Genomic DNA, 21,619 nt, shown 5'->3' on the forward strand with positions numbered 1-21,619 from the left:
TGTAGCATTCAGAACTGACAGTCCCTGGTCGTTATCTGCTGATCTGTTCGGATGAGGTGCTGTTCATTGTGAGGAGTGGCAGCTGAGCAGGGACGCCCATGGCGTGGCTTGTCGTGCACTTCACTTTCACCACTGTTGAAATGCACTACCCACCAAATCACTGTGCTGACATCCACTGTATTGTCTCCATACACCTTTAGCAAGTGTTGATGGATGTCAATGGGTACAATTTATTCGGCAGTGAGAAATTCAATAACACATTTCTCTTTCATACCCACTTCTATGTCAGACGCCATTTTGGTAGACTGCTCTGCTGTCGCTATCTGTCATACGACAACCAAATTAACAGTACACTGGCAGGAAGGTTCAACCTTTACTACAACACCACCAACATCCAGCTCAGATGTTACATATTAACACAAAAAATAGGAGGCATTGTATACGGAACGCACCAGGTATATCATAAGTGGAATTAAGTATTTCAACATAAACTGGTTTAAGCAATAAATAAGCAGTATTCTGGACTGGAAACATTTATAAGAAGAGTAAAAGATGATGTGCACTCATGGCATATCAAATGGCTACCTTTATCTCAAGCTGTGAGAGTTTCATTCTGAATGTCATACACTACTCCCTAGCAAACAATCCTATCTGCACTGCTTCTGCTAAACAATGAAATAAAAATATGTCAGTTCAAATAATATTACCAGAACAACGTAATATTCTCAAAATCGTTTATTAGATATGAAAATGTAAAGTTTATAAACAAAACTGCAGAGTACAATGTAGTACAAAATATTGTGACATCATGCCTGGAAAATGGAAGAGTGAAGTCAGAATAAAAGTTCATTGCTAGACAAAGACTCAATAAATACATTCCCACAGCAAGGAATATGCAAGCAACAGTAGGCTAACTTCTGTTGCTATGTAACAGCACTGTAAACATGCCTGCCAGGATATGAGCTTGGGAGCAGCTGGAGATAGAACTGTGAGATTAGACAGTCAAAGATGATTGAGAAGAAATGGAAAGAAGGGAATTAGGCTGTGAAGAGAAGAGTTCATGTGTGATTTGAAATGACTGTGAGACTGTTATGAAATCCACTCTCAGGATACAGCTAGTGAAGACTGAACCCTAGTGCATGTGTAATGGTGAACTGTAAATTGTGTAGCTCGGTGATAGTGCTGTACTGCCTGCAGTCCCAAATTGTGTGAATATGGTGACAATAAATCCAATCATCCAATCCAAAACCCTGTCTATAAGTCAAGCACACCCCTTAATCATGACACTATTACCAACAATGTCTTTCACAGTAAATTAAGCTTACTTAAGAATAAGAGTAATGAAATGCATTTTAGTCAAAATTTCCCATCTCAGATGAAACAAAATCTCTGTAAGGGTTTATAGGATATGTCAGCAGTCCATTTATGACTGCAAGTAAACCGGTCGTTATTAATTAATACAGAGGAAAATCAGAAGCACATTACAACTTTTAGCGAAAGTCTCCCCAAATTAATTTCAGAAGAACTTGCAATGGCTTATGGGATACATAGAAAAGTCTATTTACAATAATAAATAAACAGGCTTTATTATGGGCTGAAAATTGGAATTGCTTAATTACATTTACTGAAAATCTTCTGTATGAAGTTATCAAATCACATGAAAAGCCCACTTATGTTCTTCTGCAAACCAGGCTACATCATGGAGTGAAAGTAACTGAAAGCTCGAACTCTCCAGCAGTGTTTAGTGAACATCTCCTATACTAAACTTTAAGGAAACTTGTCTTGTGGTTTAGGTCCTCATACTATGCCATAAATGACTTCAACATAAGGAGTCCTCTGTTACTGTGGAATGATTTCCCAAAAACTTGTGAACAGCTAACCTGATGCCTTAGTATGTAAAAGAGGCTTATGTGATTAACTCACTGTCTTCATCCATCAACCAACTGCTCTGCATTTCATACTCTTCCTCAAGAGACAACGGTTCAGACGCAGTCAACTGTTGCAGTTCAGGTGACTTTATCCAGCCAGGGTACCTTCAAAAGTAAATGCATGTTAACATCTGTAATTAGAAAATGGTGTCTGTACAGTACAGGTGCCCAGCATAATTCTCATAATGAACTATTCCTCCCCCTTGTGATCATGTTTCCTTTGTGTTTTAAATGATTGTAAGCACTTTATTAAAATGCTGTACCTAATACAATTTTCATGATAAAGGCATGGATTTAAACCCATTTTAATCAACAAAGAAAGTAATGTCGCATATTATAATGTGAGATTTGGAAATATTTAGCCAAAAAAAGTTATACTCCTTCATCTTTCTGTTCTCTTCTTTTCATGCACACTGTACAAAGAGTTTCTCACTTCTTCGCAGAACGGTTCTGCATTATAAAATCATTCCTTCTTGTAACAACTGACATACTTCAACTGTCTCTGGTGTCGTAAAACATCTGGAATCTCTAAAAACCTTGTTACTTTTCTGTTTGCAATGTTCACATTTTTGCTACACTCTTCAGATATTGGACTCTGCTGACTAGAGGGTTGGAAGCATAGAAGTATGGGAATTACAGTGAGACTAGAGAGAAAATTCATATATCAGTGCCAAACCCTTCCACTGCATTTGCACGAAAATAGTGTCCTTTTTATGAGCACAACCAAACGCTTGCATTGTACCTGAGATACAGAGTGCATTCAGTTTTCTGTGAGTTCATGGTGAATTTGAACACTGAAGTTTCACTTCATCATACAATGGCAATGAAACTGAACAGAGCTGAAGCGCAAGATACGTGATGTGGGATTGTGCATTCTTGTGTGCTTCAAGGAGTACCACACAAAGGTGTGATTCAGTTATATGCTGGGGGCGCAGCCTATATGTACATCAAGGAGATAACAAAAACAAGGAGGTAAACTTCTACTAGCGGCATGCACACATTTGTAGTAGCGACGTTTAAATGCAGGAATATGTGTGCTTTGGCCATGGTGACTGTGCCTTTCAGTGTACTGATACATGCACTTCGGACATTAAACATTAAAGTCAAATGCCATATCATTTCTCTTAACAACAATGCTTATTGTGCGTTAAAGTACAGTTATAAAAAAAGAACTCCCTTGTTTCAAGGTGCAGTAACTTGTAATATATGAAACAAAGGTAAAGAAAATGTAAAGTTTTCCCTGCACTTAATTAAGAAATTTAGCACTATGCCATGAGGATATATGGAAGAGCGGAGGTATAGCTCCACCATTATTGACCTCAGCATTAGATGGAAGTAGGTGGTCAACTTCATGCCCCTGCCGCTTTACCCCCTGGGACAGAGGCCCTAGTACCCATTGGAGAGCAGGCTGGCTGGGCCCCAGAGCCAAGGTAGACAATGTGAAGAAGAGAAAATCTCTTTCCCTTGCCAAGAATAAAAAATATGAAACAAAACAGCATATTTAATAACTGGATAAACACTCAATGCATATAAGTGCAAGCACCATCTGTAGCCATGCAGAATCAAAGAAATACTCGAATGAGGCACAACTGAGCATGTTCACAGGGGATGTTCCTACAGCAGTGCAAATTTTCTTTCAGAGGTGACACAAACCATGGAATATCTCTACATAAAACATAATTAAACTGTCTAAAATATCTTTGAGGGTGCATCACATACTGAACATCATGTCACAATTACAAAGTTAACTAGTTTGTATATTTCAGCATAAAATGGGAACCAAAATAGTCATACTCGTGATTTCACCGTGCATATGAGTATATATGACGTTTCTTCCTTAATGTTGCCTACAGTATGTATGGTCATGACTTACCTCAATGATGTTTTTGTCTTTTCAAATATGTACTTTGGAACATGTTCTGTCTTGCAGGGCACCAATCATACATTTTTTCCAATAATTCTTGTATTACTGTTTTTTCCCATGTTTTCACACAACGCTTCCCGCCATCATAGTCATCATCAAACTCAAACTCCGTGGCCTGTAGTCTGCAAGCGAACTATACCGACCGAGCGACCGCCGCTTGTCGGCATAGTTAGTGCCAACTATCATAGTTTACTTAAATACACTGCAACATGCAATGAACACATACCTCCGCGCCACTGAGAACCTAAATTTCTGCTATTTGGGGTTAGATGGCAGCATGTTCCAAAGCGGCAAAATCATATTCGTGCAGGGATATTTGAAGACGGCTGAAGACCCAGAAGACAGTGTGACTAATATTCGTACACGTTTGTAGTCATAGATAACACAGTGTATACTGTTTTATGTGATTGTAACTGTCAAGAGATTATGGTCAAATGGCATAGAAATTTGTTTCTGTCTTGGTGAAAGGAATGGAGACTCCAACATTTGTTCGCTATGGGAAGGTAATACGCACGCAATTATGGTTACTTTAATTTCAGTTATGAATTCTGAATGAAATACACAACAAGAATTTGCATACACGTATATATATATTTTTAATCGTATTTGTGTGTCCATGCACCGTAATCGGAAAGTAAACGTCCGTACTATTGTTCGAATGATTTGAGGTTATATTATGTTAAGTTTAACGTTCTTTTGTAGGCACAAGAAGTGGCGTGCATTAGCAAAGAAGATGAGAAGGAAAAGAATTAGGCGGGCACTGGCACAAAGGAGAGATGAATTACTTCAGAAAGGTAATGGGTGGCAAGATATAATACTTGTATTATCAGCACGATGCAATTTTGAGTTATTAAACAGTATTGGAAGACGAAGACAAAGAGGTCTGCAATGAGGGTAAGGAGTTCTGTAATGCTGAGTAAGAAGATGCTTTGGCATGCAGCAGAACCTAGAAACAGTATGTGGTTGAGCTTTAAAACTCAATCTGTTTACACTTTTTTGCTGGCATATGATATTTGTGTTTGTGATGTAGTAGCTGCTGCTTTGCTATTTTGATAACTGGGATCGCCAGTGACCAGTGAGATACCCATAGTTGATCCATTTTACCAGAATTATAAACAATATTTTTTTAAGTAAAAGGAACCCACATCTTATCAAAGTTATTCTTGCGACAGCGGGCCGCGCCATAGCTGAAGCGGTTAGTCGCTGGCTTCCCACTGCGGCGGCCCGGGTTTGATCCCGGGTCTGGTCAAGTGGGATTTATGGTGAAGAAAATGGCGCTGGGGCAGGTTTTCTTTGAGTACTTCGGTTTCCCCTGCTATTCTTAATTCCACCAATTGTTCCTTCCCCCGAAGCGACCAAGGAAACCGATACCTACTGATCGCTATGGATTACTTTACCAAGTTGCCAGATGTGTATGCCATTCCCAATCAGAAGACGTCAGCAGTAGCGGAAGTTCTGGTTGCCAACTAATGCTGCTTTGGCATACCTCAGGAGTTACCTAGTGACCAAGGCTGTGATTTCGAGTCTCATCTGCTACATGAAGTTTTGCAACACCTGGGAGTGAACAAGATGTGTACCACGCCTCTGTAACCACAGTCGGACGGCATGGTGGAGCGCTACTTTAAGACCATCGAGGAGCACTTGCAGAAGGTCGTCGCATCCTACCAGAGGGACTGGGATGAGAGGTTACCCCTCTTCAGCTTACGGGGTATCCACTAACGACACTACGGGCTTCACCTCCCATTAGCCTAGTGTTCAGACGAGAACTCCGACTTTCCTGCAACCGATTATGCAACAGAGTTAGTGGATCACCTACACGACATCCACAGTTATGCCCGACAACACCTGAAGCTCTTCAGTGACCGGATGAAAACTACGTACGATAAACTGGCCAACTCCGCAGGTTACCACAAGGGCAACAGAGTTTGACTCTATCGCCCATCCTGCAGGAAAAGGAAGTCACCGAAACTTCAATCCTCGTGGGAAGGTCCTTACAAAGTAGTCACTTGTATAAATGACATGGTATACAGAATCCAGAAGAACCGTAGGTCGAGGATGTTGGTAGTACACCTGGACCCACTCGTGCCTTATCATGGAACTGCTCGGGACGAGCAAGCATAAGAAGAGGACACATGTAGTGGTTGGAGAACGGACAACGGGAATATAAAAGAACACCGAGCCAGAGAAAAATAAGACATTGGAAGTACAGCCTCGGAAGGAAAAGAACGGTGAAGCACTGTTATGCTATTTGGGACGAACAGCCTTAAGGAGGGAGCAGTGTGACATGTCAAGCCGTTGTTGAGCAATGGGATGTGGAACAAGTTACCACGAAGACAGACTCTTGATAAACGGTCAGTTGCCAAGTTACACAACAGTAGAACGAGGTTACGCAACAGTAAGGAAAGCGGTGTTTCTCTGTGCTGAGCTGAACTGAGCCCAGTCGAGCCAACGAGCGCTGATTGATACGCAGTAGTAAATAACTCTCGGCCTCTGTAAACACGGCGTCACGCACAGTGAAGTAAGCTGCGTTTTCTGCCTGTCCGATTGAGGGTTTATGAGAAAAACTGGAATAACTAAGGAGTCAACCCCGTGTGGACATGGGGTTGAATACCTCCACTGTGACTTTGTGAGTCGTAGGAGGCGACAAAAAGGGAAGTCTCAAACCTGAGACAGTCGCGAGTCCCAAGGGACTCGAACCCGAGAAAGACAGCATTGGCAACGGCCAGCAGCATATACAAAAGACAGACCTGTCCTTGTCAGAGGGCGCCCCATAGAAACAAGACCGAAACTGTCAAACGGTAATAATTAATATCTGGTCATGAGCCCAGATGGGGCTCGACACCAAGTCTTACTGACTGACTGACTGACTGTCAGTCGCAATATGACTTTGACTTTGACTAAGGAGCCATCGGTCAAACATACAACCGTTCAAGTGACTAGACTGCTGTTGTAGCGGAAGCTACTAGAAATAGAGCATAATCTTCTGTATTGAGCCTGGACTGGCAGAGGTCCTGTATATATTTAATACATTTGTTATTATGTTTAACATGTAAAATGTAAATATCCTTTACAGTATGACAAATGACTTACTACTGCAGACAGTGACTCTGACAAAAGACAGACCAGTCCTCTCGTCAGAGGGTGCCCTACAATAACAAGACCTAAACTGTCAAACAGTAATAAATATCTGGTCTTGAGCCCCAGATTGGGCTCGACACCAAGAGTGACTGACTGACTGACTGACTGTCAGTTGCAATGTGACTTTGACTAAGGAGCCAGTATGAGTATTCGGCAGAACAGAAGTCAGTCAGTCGAAGAAGCCACGGGAGGAAGAAGAACTGAACACGTGATTAGAATACTTCATGTGTGACTATCAGTGATATGGTGATAACTGAGAAGGCACTGGGTATTGGGAGTGTGTAATTCAGTGACACTTGTATAGCTCCCGTGTTATACTGTAAATAAGTGAAGACTACCGAAGATAGTGTGAAGAGATCGGTGTGTAGGGTTTGTAAATTGTGTAAACCGGCAACAGTGTTATAATTAATTGTAGTTACGACTTGTAGGTTGTTAATAAAACCAGTTAACAATCCGAACGGCATCCATAGTTAGCAGACACGTTACCATATATAAGTACCATCGTATTCACTGGCTGATTGACACTTTGGAATAGAGTGCTCTTTGAGATGCTAATTGTTGATTGGCTAGTCAAGAAATTTCCTCTGTTTTATGAAACTGAATATCTGTTACCATGTTCTCAGTAGCCTGCCACTGGTCCCTATCCTGAGATAGATGAATCCAGTCCACACCCTCACATCATACAACTTTAAGATCCATTTAATGTTATCATCCAATGTATGCCTAAGTGTTTTAAGCAGTCTCTTTCCTTAAAATTTTTCTGTGAAAAGTTGGCATGCATTTATCTTCCCTCCCATGCATTCTACATGCATCTTATCCTCCTTCACTAGATAATTATAATAACGGTGTGGTACTTGGATTTGTGGTGGTGGCGATTGCTGTCTTATGGAATGTGATGCTGTATGGCCTCGTAGAAGTGTACCAGTGTTTGGGAGCAATATAGTGGGATGAGAGAGTAAATGCCTCATCAAATGGCAATAAACTTCTGCCAGAACACGTGATGTTACATCCCAGAAGATTCTTCAATCTAATAATGTCCAACAGAAAGCATAAATTACTAAGTTCCCCATTATGCATTTTTACCTTCTTCTGGCTGTATGAATGAACGTATAAGGGGTGGGCCTTCTCGGCCTTTGCACCGCGACCTTCAGTGATCTATTGTGCTTCCCCTTTTGATTATCCCCTCAGCAATCCTGCGCTTCAAATGAAGTGCAGGATTTTGTACACGGGGGGTGTCGAAATAATCACTTGGTTCCATAAAGTATTGACCCAAGTGACATAATCTTGAATAAGCTAAGGCCTCACATTCGCACAGGATATGTGTGGCTGTTTCATTTTCTTCTTGACACCTCTCACAAGTTGGACTATTACTTACTCCCAGAGTGAAGAGGTGTCCTTCGAGGTGACAGTTATCCTGTAAGTAGTCCTACCACCCATCTTAGCTGGTTCCTAACTTCAACAGTTCCTTCGCTCTTTTAGCAGAGGGTCCTCATATGAGTCCCTTTGCTTGCTTCTGGCTGTAGGTTTGTATGTTGGCTGTTCTTGAATTCAGCATGGTATAGTACACTAGTTCTGAGCCCTTTCTGGGTTAAGCCCAATTAAAACAGCAGTGGATTTCTTTAGTGCCAGTAAGTTGATAAGTTTTGAATGAGAAGAGTTCTCTTCTGGGATATAACGCCATGTAGTCCATTCAAAGTTGACTGATATTTTGGAGGAACATGTCGCCTCCATCTTCACGTTCTAAAATAAGCTGAGAAAGAAACAAGCCACCTGCTTTCACACTGGTTTCTTAGTCAGCTTATTCTTTGACCATGAAGATGGTGGCGACAGATTCCTCCAAAATGTCAGTTGACTTTCAGTGGGCTACACGGTGTTCTACCCTGGAAGATAGAACTCTTCATAACCACTGCTGTGATAACCTCAAATCCAGCAGAGTTTTCAATAAGATTGTGTTGCCTGCTGTATATGGTAGAGGTTAGCAAGTCTGATATGAGAGATTCAGTACTGGATTTGGGATTCTCACAGCCTTAACTATACTATGAAGAGTATTCTTTTATGGGATGTAATGCCATGTAGTCCAGTAGAGGTTCACCAACATTTGGAAGAACTCTACTGCCTCCATCTTCATTGTTGAAGAATGAACAAAGAAAGCCACCTGCAGAATGCAAGCAGCACGCAGAATAAGCCGTAGAGAACATGGTTCTTCTGTTGCATCGGTGAACATCTACTGGGCTACTTAGCGTTACACTGAGTGACTGAAGATTTTAGCAATCTCTTTGTATATTTTCATATTTTATTTTGCTGTTAAAGAACAAGAAGAAAGGGAGAAGTCTCCTCGATACCAAGCCTGGCTCACTGAGCAGAATGTGTTGGAAGAATTTCGGCTTGAAGAAGAATCTCGATTACAGATGGAGAGACACCGTCAGTGGGAGCGTGATGAGGAATTGGCCCAGCAGCAATGGAAAGAACGTGAAGAGAGGCTTGCACGGGCTAAAGAGGAGAAAGCTAGACAAGAGGTAGATCAGAAAGAATAGTGACTGTGAACAGATATTGTCTTCTGGAATGTGAAATAATGTTGTCCAGTAGAAGTTTACAAATATTTGAGACGAATGTGCTACCTCCATTATGAGGATCGAAGAGTAAGCCAAGCAGAATATCAGCAAGCCAACAAGCAGACTTTTGAAACATCAGTGAACTTCTATTGGACTACACAGTGTCACATCCCAGAGCATACTACTGTCAAAAAATAATGTGTCATGTATTGCAAATTTATTGTTTATTGTCAGCACATGACTAAGAGACCACAGAAAGAAGTCATATGGATGCTGGAGATGTCTACACTTGAGACTTCTCCCTCTCTGCCTACTGTTGTGTGGTCCTTGAACCCCCAAGGCCTATGTCATCCAGTTCAAAGCGTTCATCACTATACTGAGGCCAAGGGAAGAAATCCTGTGGATGGAGGAGATGACAGTGGCTCACATGAGATCTGAACCAAGCATCCCCGAAATAAATGTCTAGAGCATTACTGCCACATTAGATTGTTTCGTTCTTCTCAGGCATTTCTTCCTTTCTCTTTAATTTTCTCCTCCCCCTCCTCTTTTTTCATCATCTTTCTGCTTTCCATTTTTCTCCACATTCCCCTTCCTTTCTGTTTCTTCAGGTTCCCTTATTCTCCACCACTGATCTCATCCTTCTCACTTCTCTTATTCTCCTTTTCCTTCAGTTTGTCCTCCCTCTTCTTCATATTTTCTTTCTTTCTTTGTCCGCTTATTTTCTTCTTATTTTTCTCCTGCTTCCCTCTTATCTTCATCTGTTCCTCTCTCCTATTCTGGTTAGCCCATTTGTGGGTTCAGAGTCTGAAAGGGATACGGAATGATGTGCAATGTGCAGTATTCTGCAAGTCACTGTAGAGGCGTGCTCTTATATACACATACATTCAGTATCAGAGACGTGATTACATAGTCTGACTTTAGGGGTGAGAAAAGTTTGTACCTGAAGGGGAGCTCACCTCGAACTTTTATGAGTCTTAGTGGTTCCTGTTTTGTTACATGGTTCAGAGTCATGGATTTTGATATAAAAATTTGAAATCAAAATTACATCCACAGACTCAAAATTCCTTCCTGGTGTGAATGCACATACAAGAGGGAATGGAACTTCAAATGAAGTAATTAGATTAAGAAATGCAGATATTTGAAATCCACGGTAAATTAACGACATTTAAAGAAAACTGGAAAAAATATTTTAAGAGAATGAATTGTGATCTCTGAATAACTATGCAACTAATTAACCAAGGCCGCACCATAGCTTAAGTGGTTAGTCACTGGCTTCCCACCGCAGCGGCCCGGGTTCGATCCTGGGTCTGGTCAAGTGGGATTTGTGGTGGACAAAGTGGCGCTTGGGCAGGTTTCCTCCGAGTGCTTCGGTTTCCCCTACCGATCTTCATTCCACCAGTTGCTCTACAATCACCCTCACCTATCATATGGGGCTGGTATGACAGGCCAGAAGTGGCTGCAATACAAGGGACTCAGTCCCACCCCACTAGCAATAAAAACAAAAAACTAACCAACCAAAAAAACAACTAAGTCACTTACTCCATGGAGCCAAGTCTTTCTTCACAAGTCACCAATTGCTTTGTTCAGATATGGATTTTGATCTTCAACTTTGAGGAAAGAGGTAAGCAAACTGAGGAAGAGATAGAGCTGAAGTTTTTCTACCTAATAACTGAATGCAGGGGGCGGCGGCATCGGCGACTTGAACGATGATGAAGTGAAGCTGTGAATTTTTATTTTATGACCTTGGAGTCTGCACTCTGTGTTTTTTACTGCCAGTAATCCCTGCTGTCATGTTAAAACATCTTATGTTATGCAGTTAAATCATCAAATCTTTTAACTCTTGTACTCGTTAACAGTTGCATTGTAGACTTTATTTTATGATCTTGTGAGAATTTTGAAGCATAATCTTTTCGAATTACAGTTAAAAATTCGTGAAGAATGGGAATTGGAACAGAGGAGACAAAAGGAGGCTGAGGAGGAGGAAAACCAAAAGGAAGCTGAGAAGCTGAAGAAGCAGGTATGATGTCCATTTATGTATTTATATGTGGTTTCATTAATGACACTGTCAACAGCTCTGACTATGCAATGTCAAAGGTACGATGTTCACCAAAATCCATAATTGACAAAATTGAGGATAACAAGATTTCTTAAAGCCTGGGTATCTCATTTTCTGTAGTGACAGGCTGGACAGCCAAGAGATCAGGATTTCCATTTAGGGCGGGAGATTTTTTACTTCTTCACAACGTCCAGACCGGCTCTGGGGCCCCCTCAGCTTCCTATCCAGTTGGAACTGGGGGCTTTTTCTCTGGGGGTAAAGCACCCAGGCCATGAATTAATACTCACTTATATCTGTTCCTGATGTTAATAATATGTGAAGCTGTATCTTCTCATGGGCACGTGGTAGCATGGTTGGTTGAGGCACTATGCTACAAACCGGAAGGTCACGGGTTTGAATCCTGATGTGGTGAATTTTTCAATTAACCTAATCCTTCCAGCCGCATCATAGCCCTGGGGTCGACTCAGCCCACCTTTATCGTGTAAAGGGTTTTATAAAACCATGCAGCAAAAATCCATGTTTATAGTAGTTGAAACAAAAACAGAAATATCATAATAGATTATTATGTTGGCGGGAGACTATTTTACAAAACTTTCATTATCTAGACTATAGAGTGTCCTGTAGGAGCCAGGATAGTGTAGTGAGTATAGTGACTGGCTATGGGCTGGATGACTGAGGGGTCAGTATTCGAGTTCCGGTAGGGTCAACAATTTTCTCTTATCCACATTGCCCAGACTGGCTCTGGGGTCCACCCAACCTTCTATGAAATGTGTACTGGGGATCCTTTCCCAGGGAGTGAAGCGGCAGGAATGTGAAGCTGACCACCTCCAGCTAGTGCTGAGGTGAAGAGAATGTTGATCTGTATATCCACTCCCCCATACGCCTTCGTGGCGTAGTGCTTAATTAGTTAAACACAGGAACACCTTTACCTCTCTTAGATTGTCCAGTGGTAGGATGATTGATAACTAACAAATTGGAAAGGATTATGAAGGATGCAGTTATGTCCTAATCGAGGTACTATCTTGGCATTTGTTTGGAGAGAATTGTAATATATTCTTATTATAGTGACTCTAAAGGTTTAAATATACACAGTAATTACATGTGTGCATGCACACATGTCAGAACTTCTGTAGTGAAACTGTATACTGAGTGTTAGCATTTATGATAAACATAATATTGTGGCATGTCTGCTGAAAGCCAGAATCATGAAGCCAGCAGAGACAGCCGTTGCTAGGGAACAGCTCTGTAAACACGACAGTTGCTCTGCAACGGCTCATTAGCTGTCACATGATTTCCACATCAGACGTGTATGCAACAATAGAAGAAATGTCAGAAGCGGTGTTTTCTGTGCGGTCAGTGCTGAGGCTATATAACGTGGACCATCTGCCATTATGAATGGGTCAAGAGAGAGCCTGCAAGCAGTCGGTCAGTTGAGAGTTGGAGAAGGAAAGGGAATGTCTGCCATTGGAAGTTGCTACCAAGCAGCACCATGAAGACTGTGAATGAGAACACTAGTCTGTGTGTAAAGTGTAGTCACAAATTGCATGTTTAAGAGTACAGTAAATCCAATTAACAACTCAAACCCCTTTATAGTCACTCATACATATATATGTATATATATACATATACAGAGTGCCCAGGAGGGTGTTCCTTATGTTAAAGTATGCCGATATAACTCAAAACACCTATGTCCAAAGTTGAACGGTTACGGAGATAATGGCCAGAGAAGTGTGAAACTTTGACAGGTGTTACACACTTGTTGATTACCAAATACATATTAAAACTGGCAGGAATATGTGGTTTTTGTAATGTTAATAATGTATGTGACATCAAACTAACTTGTGAGTGACATGAAGCCACTAAATTGAACTACAAATATACTCGCACGCCATGTCATAGTTGTCATTAGGGTTCCAAGCACTATACATGACACATGAATGGCAAGCACTGACGTAACATGGCTGACTGCGCATTCTGGTATGCGAGTGTATGTGGCTTGTGTGAGCCGTCATCACCACACTCAAGGACAAACATCGATAAGACTTGTCAGCTGACAGGTACAGTGCCTGAACCTGCCAGAAGACCACACTCTTCTCGGGCCATTATCTCCGTAACCGTTCAACTTTGGACATAGATGTTTTGGGTTATATCGGCATACGTTAACATAAAGAACACCCTCCCGAAGTCTGACACATTCCTCCTGGGACATTCTGTATAATGTCATCAAGTCATTATGTCCGGTAGTTAGCAGCTTCTTGTTTTCTGGGGCATTGCTTGTATGGAAACGTTCCAATATTAGTCATTTCTGCGGGAGGGATTCTGACAGTGATATGTTACATTTGGTACTGCTCAGATTCTGGTATTCTGAACCACATGCAACATTTTAGAAACTGGACCTGCTGCATCTCCAGGTGAAAAGTGGAGAGGAAACTAGTCAGTTGCGTTCATTAAATGAGCTGGTCGCAGGAAATGTGTCAGCTCCGTTAGTGCAGTTGGTTATGGGCTGGACGACCAAGAAGTTGGAGTTCAACTCCTCAAAGGGTTAAGCATTCCCTTTTCTCAGCATTGTCCATACTGGCTCGGGTGTCCACCCAGCCTCGTGTGAATTGGGTACTGGGCGTAAAACAGCTGGGGCATGTAGCTGACCACTCACCTCCAGCTAGTGCCAAGGTTAAGTAACTGTGGATCTTTACACCCACTCCCCCATTCATCTTCTTTAGCTTTACCTTCTTATCCAGTAAATGGGCATGACTGAGTGATTCGAATTGGCTCTTTTCATTAACCCAGCTGGGAAGGTTCCCTCACCATTTTACTTGAGGCCAGAAAAACAATCTATTTTCTGAAATGTGTTCCCTTAAGAATAACAGACAACAAATGAAGTCCAGAAACTCGGTAATACTGAATTGTATACTTGTCCTAAATATGTATAAGAATGTACTGATAATCTGTACTTCTTTTTTTTTCCCCCCTCCTTGGCACTACAGCCCCAGTGGGCCTAGGCCTACCTCCATGAACTTCTCCGTTCACTTCGGTTTTTCTAGATATTAGACATACAGTAGGACTCCTTGGGCAGTTGACCAGCTCGTCTCATGGCCTCTACCTGTACACAAACACAGAAAAATGCACACAAAGATCCATGCCCTGAGTGGGATTCGAACCCATGATCCCGGCTTCCGAGCGAGCGAAGACAGTGCATGCCTTAGACCGCTCAGCTACCGTGACCGGCATCTGTACTTCTTACTATGGTGAATTCTCTCATTTAGTTAATGTTTGTTTTGGTTTCATCCGAAACCTCAATATAAGCAGTGTAATATTTTCCCATACAGTATACAAGTATAGCGAAGTTTGATTTAGGAGATAACCTGTGTTCAGCATAAGCAATTTTGAAGCTTCCAGAATTTCTACCTCAGTTTAGGGTGTTCTTATTTGGAATAGTAGTTAATATTCATGTTTTCATTGTGCTGGAATTCGCTTCTACAGAGTTATATTACTTAATTACACTTTCAATATTGAGATTATTCAAGGTGTCCCAGGAGGAAAGGTCAGTATTCTGACAGGTCATAGGATCGGTTATTCTGAACAAACAAAAAAGTGTATATGTACATGTGTCCTATTCTCAACGGTCTCCAAGATAGAGCTATTTCACTGTACAGTTCCAAATTGTTGGTAAGAAAGATATTGCGTACTCTTTCTAATACTCATCTTTGTTGTTCAAGGACAAAGTTGGCACAGTTTACCTAGTGTAATAAATTTTCAAAAATTCCACTGTCAACATCAGTGCACTTTGCAATCCGTTTGAGGAAAGGAGTGTTGGTCATCTGTACAGTGTACAGTACAGTGAAATAGCTCTATCTCAGAAACCATTCAGAATGGGACACATTTACGTATGCACTTCTTTGCTTAGAATGACCCATGCTGTGACCTCCCAGAATATTGACATCTCCTCCTGGGACACACGTATAGCCACACCCATTCCATTTATTTCATATATCATTAAGTATTTGGAAATTAATGTGGTACTATTATGTAATTGCATTTATTTGTGTAGGACCGGTTTCTTTTAACCCTTGCTCATCATGAACTGAACAGATTGGCCCAAAGTAATTGCATTAAAATCAGCTTTTCTTCAACCCTGAATATGGAGGCTATATGTTCCTCCACAATGTCGGTTGACTTTCAGCGGACTACACAGCGTTATATCCAAGAAGTTAAATGCGTTTTGTATGTGGGTGGGCTCATACACTACATTGTCACAGAAGCCAGTTCAGTATGTGTAAGTGCATGAACTCGTATGGGAAACAAGATGGCAGTGAATTTTGATGTCATTAGCTTTCATTAATGAGTGAGTACCCTTTTTTCTAATTCATTTCCCTCTGTCTACATCAATTTGCAATTGAGGTGATGTAAGGCCATTTATATTTCTATAATATTAAATTGGAGCATCTTGTTGCCCCTGGAGATCTGACTTTGTGTTCAGTTGACATTGTGCATGTGGAATGCAAAGTCACATTTATATTTCCTCGGCTGAATGATTAACACATTGGGTTTATTTCTGTTTTCAGGAAGAACTTATGCGGCAGATTGATGACTTCATAAAACATGTAAGTAGTTTCTGATGCAAAAAAGAGAAACTCTTGTTACCGGCAGTCAGCAGAGTCTGGGGCAAAACATGCACAGGGTTATAATGGCACAAAATAGACTGGGACTTGGTTATCCATATTTTGTGGTACTGGTGGCTACTACGAGATGGGAAGGGCATGTAGCACGAATGGGAGAGAAGAGGAATGCATATAGGATAGTGATGGGAAAGCCAGAAGGAGAGACCAAGATGTAAGGGGGTGGAAAATATTAAAACGAATCTTAGAGAGGTAAGATGGGAGGGTATGGATTGGATTGATCTGGCTGAGGATAGGGACCAGTGGAGGGCTCTTGTGAACACAGTAATGAACCTGCCGGTTCCATGAAATGCTGGAAAGTTCTTGAGTGGCTGCACAATTGGTGGCTTCTCAAGAAGGGCTCAGCTTCATGCGTGAGTGAGTGAGAAGCCACTAGAGTCACTACCATCACAAGCAAAGGTGGTTTCTATTTTGTTTTCCCAGTCTGTTTTGTGTGAAGGTTCATTTCAGTCACCTGAAAGCTTTCCCCAGAATCACTGAGTTCCTCAAGTGGATTAGAATGATGCCATTTTGCATGAACTCAGGCTGTGAGATTCAGATAGATGGTATACTCAAAAACCAAGACCATTTGCACATTACAAGTGAAACCGAGGTTGGTTCACTTTGCCATTTTTTAGACTTTTATTATGGTAGGGGGGCACTGCCCAGCATAAGTCTGGAACGTAAGCTTTTTAATTGTGTTAGAAATGTGTTGGAATAGAATTTCATTAACTTAATTCAGAGGCTGAGGAGTTATGTATCTTTATAATTCATGCCATGTACAGAGTGTCCGGATGAAAGGTATCCAAAATAATTATATCTCAGAAAGCTTTTAATATACACATTTATGGGTTACACCACTACATAGGGAAACTGTCAAAGTTTTTTCTGAGTATATAACTTTCTCAATAAATTTCAGCATGGGCTCCCTTGGTGGCACGACATATATCCAGACAATCCAGCATGTTTGGTGTTACCATAGCCACAGCGTCCCTTATGCGGGCTTTCAGGTGTTGCAGGTCGTTGATATCACATAACCCCACAAGAAGAAAATTCACTGGGGTTAAATCTGGCAACTTAGGGGGGGCCAAGTGATTGATCCACTTCTGCCGATGTATCTCCCAGCCATCACTCTGTCCAAGTGATTCCTAACATGGTGGCAGAAATGTGGCGGTTCATGTGCATAAGCCGGGCTTGGAAAGAAAAACTTACAGGGTTTTCCTTTCCGATGACATAAACCGGATACGTGTGTGACAGTTACTTTCTGAGAGATAATTTCTTTTATTTTGAATACCTTTCATCTGGATGCCTGATATATATATGTCCAGTTCTCACTCTTGAATAATTGCTATTCTTTGATTTATAGTTGTGATATTCATGGAAGTTTCTTTTTGTTTTATTTTCAGGGAGGCGAATTGCCACCTTCAGTGAACATTTCAACTGAGACTCACCCAGATAAACCTGTTTGTCCTTTCTTCTCCAAAACAGGAGCCTGTAGGTTTGGTGATCGTTGTTCTCGGTAAGGCACTGCTATATCTTCATTACTGCATATTCTTATGAAATGTGCTAAGTCAGAGGAAAATTAATTTCTGAGGATTCCGATGTTTTATTCTTTCAGTAATCACCCAAGACCAGGCATTAGCAGAGTTTTGTTGATTCCTAACTTTTATTCCCATTTTGGTATCGATCAGTCGATGATAGATGAATATGACACTGATCTTATGCTGGAGTATGATGATACAGAAACTTATCAGCATTTCAGGTAAGATATACAGTTGACTCTCATTGTATGCACTTCTGTTATCTGCCTTCTTGCACATCCACCGTTTTGTTTCAGTATTATGAGGAGTGTCATCCAATTAGCAGCCATGATAGAGGCTGTGCACATACCCAGTTAGTTGTGCATGCAGTCTTCATGACTCATCCCACCAATTTGACTCAATCATGTTGTTTCCTAATCTTCAACTGTGCTCACTGTTTATGAAATGTGTTTCCCAATTTATACAATTTTCAGGAATGGAACCCTCACAAATAAAAAGAGTTGCATNATACGCTGGGGTACCCAAAAGAAACCGAACTAATTTTTTTGTGGGCAGAGCTTTTGTAGTACCGTGTTTTGCCGCTATGAGCACATAGAGCTAACATTCCTGAGTCAATAAGCCGACTACAGTTGCTTCAGAAGGTAAGGACTAGTTTCGGTTATAGTGACAACTGTTTTGTGTGATTGTCGTTTTTGCAATGGCTGATTTTCGTGAACANATTATGAGGAGTGTCATCCAATTAGCAGCCATGATAGAGGCTGTGCACATACCCAGTTAGTTGTGCATGCAGTCTTCATGACTCATCCCACCAATTTGACTCAATCATGTTGTTTCCTAATCTTCAACTGTGCTCACTGTTTATGAAATGTGTTTCCCAATTTATACAATTTTCAGGAATGGAACCCTCACAAATAAAAAGAGTTGCATGTTCATACTAAATAAGTTCTTAGATCTTTTGTACAATTGTTAGGGACATGTTTATTAACCAGGAACCCAAGGAATCTTATGATTAACTTCTGTGACTTTTTTATAATGGTTGTTGAGGCAAGAAAATAAGACAAGGGAGATGCATTTCAGTTGCTATAATTCATTCATCCATTCATTTCCAAAAGGTGTCAGCAGAAACCATATTGAGTTGACTCTGCCACTTAAAAACATGGTCAAGCAAGACTTCTGATGGTGATGCACTGTGGCTCATGCTCATTATACCAGTTCCCAGTTTGCCAGATCTATAGAGTTATACTTGTGGCTGACTTTCAAATCCTCAATGTTCTGTGCATTGTATCTACATGAACTATCTGAACGGACAATGGAAGCCTTCTTTCACATATTCCTCAATAGTAGTTGTGGGTTTGTTAATGGGTCAAAATATAGCTCAACTACACATATGTTAACGTGGTAGACATCCGAGCAGGTTGGCATAGTGGTAATGCTGTAGACTTGTATTCAGAAGGTTCTGAGATCAAATGTCAGCAAGGATATGAATTACACTGAGGTTCGTCCTCACTCCTTCCAGGTAAATCCTGGGTCAGTACCACAGGTTAGACCACAAGCACTTTTCTCCACATCATTTCCAATTCATTATTCAATATTCATCCTACCTTTGGATGCTGTACAGTCTTGGCAGCTGCTGATGGCATCATTAAATTAACTGTAAATAAATACGTTTATTTTTTAAAAACTTTTGAGATCACCATGTTATCTGTGTGTGTGTGTGTATCCCCCCCCCCAACAACTTTTGAATTCCTAAAACAATCTTTATGAAATTTGTTATGTATATCATGGCACTTGAGCCCATCTCAATAGCATACTTCTGAAATGCCTCACATTAGTAATACCAACATTACAGCCTCTCAAATTGCTGAGGTGAAATCTTAATATTGCTTGAATGCCTATACCAATTTTCATAAAACTTGGTAAATATATAATTCCACAGGAAGCCATCTCAACGGCATGCTTTATAAATGCCATCCATCAGTAATACCAACATTGAAACCTCTCAGATTTTTGCAGTAATTTCTTTAATATTACTTGAATGCTGAAAGTAATCTTTGTGAATTTGGTATGTATATTATGCCACCTGAGCCTGTCTGAATGACATACTTCATACACTCCTCTCATTTAACATAATTCATAATTTATTTGCATCCATAAACTCTTAACAAGTATAATTGGACAAGTCAGTTTAAGCCATCTAAAACACTACAACTCAAGAACTCTTAAAAATGTATAGAATGATACATGAGACTGAGAATAATGCAACCATCTTAGGATCATTGTCCCCCCGCTGAAGCTAGCAGCCGAGGATGATATCCTCCAACAATCGAATATAAAGCAACACATACACTTATAGCATCTATATACATCCACACCACATCAGAACCAACCCGAGCCACCAAACAACCATCCATCATTGTTAGTAAAAAAACTCCTGCAGAGAATAGAAACAGTTGTGTAATAAATAATGTCTAAATTTATTTTTAAAAACTTTAAAATTTTCTATTATTCATTCTTTTTAATTCAGGGGGCAAGCTGTTATGTATTTTAATTCCTATGTTAATTACACTTCTTTTGCAACAAACAGTGTTGCATGTTTATACATAAAAATCCCGTTTTCCTTTAAGGCTTTGACGTGGTCATTTAAATTCCGCGGCTCCTGCGGTAATATATTCAGCCGGCCATTTAAATTTTGCTCGAAAATTATTTATTCATCATTGTTCTTAAATTCTATGAGATAGGAACATGAAACTTTCACTAAAATGATCTTAAATTGTGGTTTTATAACCTTACCTTATAATATGGGAGCCCTGTATCTCGGCCATGGGTGCAGGTTGTTTAGTATTTGAGCAGTGAANCTTCTTTGGTTTATGGCACAGATATTGTAAATGAGTGCCCAGCTCTACAGCCTCTCAGATCTGAAGGTTGGCAAGTTGTGACCGACTCTAAGGTAGCTTCATGTTTCACATAAAGTGGGGAATTTCCTGACTAGCTGAGCAGCTGTTGTTAGTCTCTCAGAAAGGAGTCAGCTCCATTGAGTTAGTTATGTGTCATGTATTATCTTGAAATGAGGGCCACACGGTAGCATGGTTGAGGCACTGTGCTATGAGCTGGAAGGTTGTAGGTGCATTCTCGATGAGGTCATCGGATTTTTCAGTTGAGTCCCTGGGGTCGACTCAGCTTCTAACAGAAATGAGTACCAGGAATCTTCCTGAGGGTAAAGGGTGGCCAGCTGGCACTTATGGCTGACAACCTCTCTGCCATCTGTGAGCCAATTGTCTAGAAAATGTGGAAGCCTCAACATGAGACAACCCTGTGGGCCTCTGCGGCCTATTACAGGGATAACTTTACCTTTATTATCTTGAAATGAACCTGAACTTCAGAATTGCTATGACATAGTTGAAGAGTAGAGTTATCTGGGATGGGTTACATGTAATTTTGTAGGAGTGAACATATTGGAGAAACTTTTCTGTTTTCACCTTCAAAGTGAAAAGGAAAACCTTGAAGATGGACCCAATAATAATAATACATGGAGTCATCCTAGAAGGTTGTGGTCATAACACTTTGCCAGTCCCAGCACCTGAGTGGCCGAGGTTTACTGCATGCCACTGCCAGTCCTGTCTTGTCGCAGGCCTCTGTATACAGAAGTGTACTTTTCTCCAGCTGATGTCACTCAAATGCAGAGAGTCTTTAAATGTAGGTTCTTGTATTTTGAAAGAGTCAGAATGTATGGTGATTATCCATTATTGTTAACCCACTTTATTTCTTCTTCCTTTTTTTTTTTTAATTACTTTGGGGGGGGTGGAGTCCAACTTTGTCCCCTGGGCA

General features: G+C 40.8%; 1 protein-coding gene and 1 long non-coding RNA gene across 3 annotated transcripts in view; one reads left to right on the forward strand and one right to left on the reverse strand.

The window, feature by feature from the left end:
- LOC117282197 overlaps positions 1-4,077 on the reverse strand; it is a 6,710-nt gene extending 2,633 nt beyond the window's left edge. The window contains exons 1-2 of the long non-coding RNA XR_004512849.1: positions 3,802-4,077; positions 1,924-2,033 (exon numbers count right to left, since the gene is read on the reverse strand). This is a non-coding gene — a long non-coding RNA (uncharacterized LOC117282197). The remainder of the gene's footprint in view (positions 1-1,923; positions 2,034-3,801) is intronic.
- Positions 4,078-4,136: 59 nt separating this feature from the next.
- Positions 4,137-21,619, forward strand: part of LOC111862921 (U2 small nuclear ribonucleoprotein auxiliary factor 35 kDa subunit-related protein 2) — a 32,203-nt gene continuing 14,720 nt past the window's right edge. For both annotated transcript variants that reach the window (XR_002842511.2, XM_023848780.2), the window contains exons 1-7: positions 4,137-4,355; positions 4,555-4,646; positions 9,301-9,506; positions 11,464-11,559; positions 16,161-16,199; positions 17,660-17,772; positions 17,872-18,015. Coding sequence is in view for 1 of the 2 variants with exons in the window: in XM_023848780.2 (XP_023704548.1) it covers positions 4,348-4,355; positions 4,555-4,646; positions 9,301-9,506; positions 11,464-11,559; positions 16,161-16,199; positions 17,660-17,772; positions 17,872-18,015 (698 nt within the window). In the remaining variant the exon portion in view is untranslated. The remainder of the gene's footprint in view (positions 4,356-4,554; positions 4,647-9,300; positions 9,507-11,463; positions 11,560-16,160; positions 16,200-17,659; positions 17,773-17,871; positions 18,016-21,619) is intronic.

Source organism: Cryptotermes secundus, unplaced genomic scaffold, assembly GCF_002891405.2.
Source record: "Cryptotermes secundus unplaced genomic scaffold, Csec_1.0 scaffold582, whole genome shotgun sequence".
NCBI classification, from domain to species: domain Eukaryota; kingdom Metazoa; phylum Arthropoda; class Insecta; order Blattodea; family Kalotermitidae; genus Cryptotermes; species Cryptotermes secundus.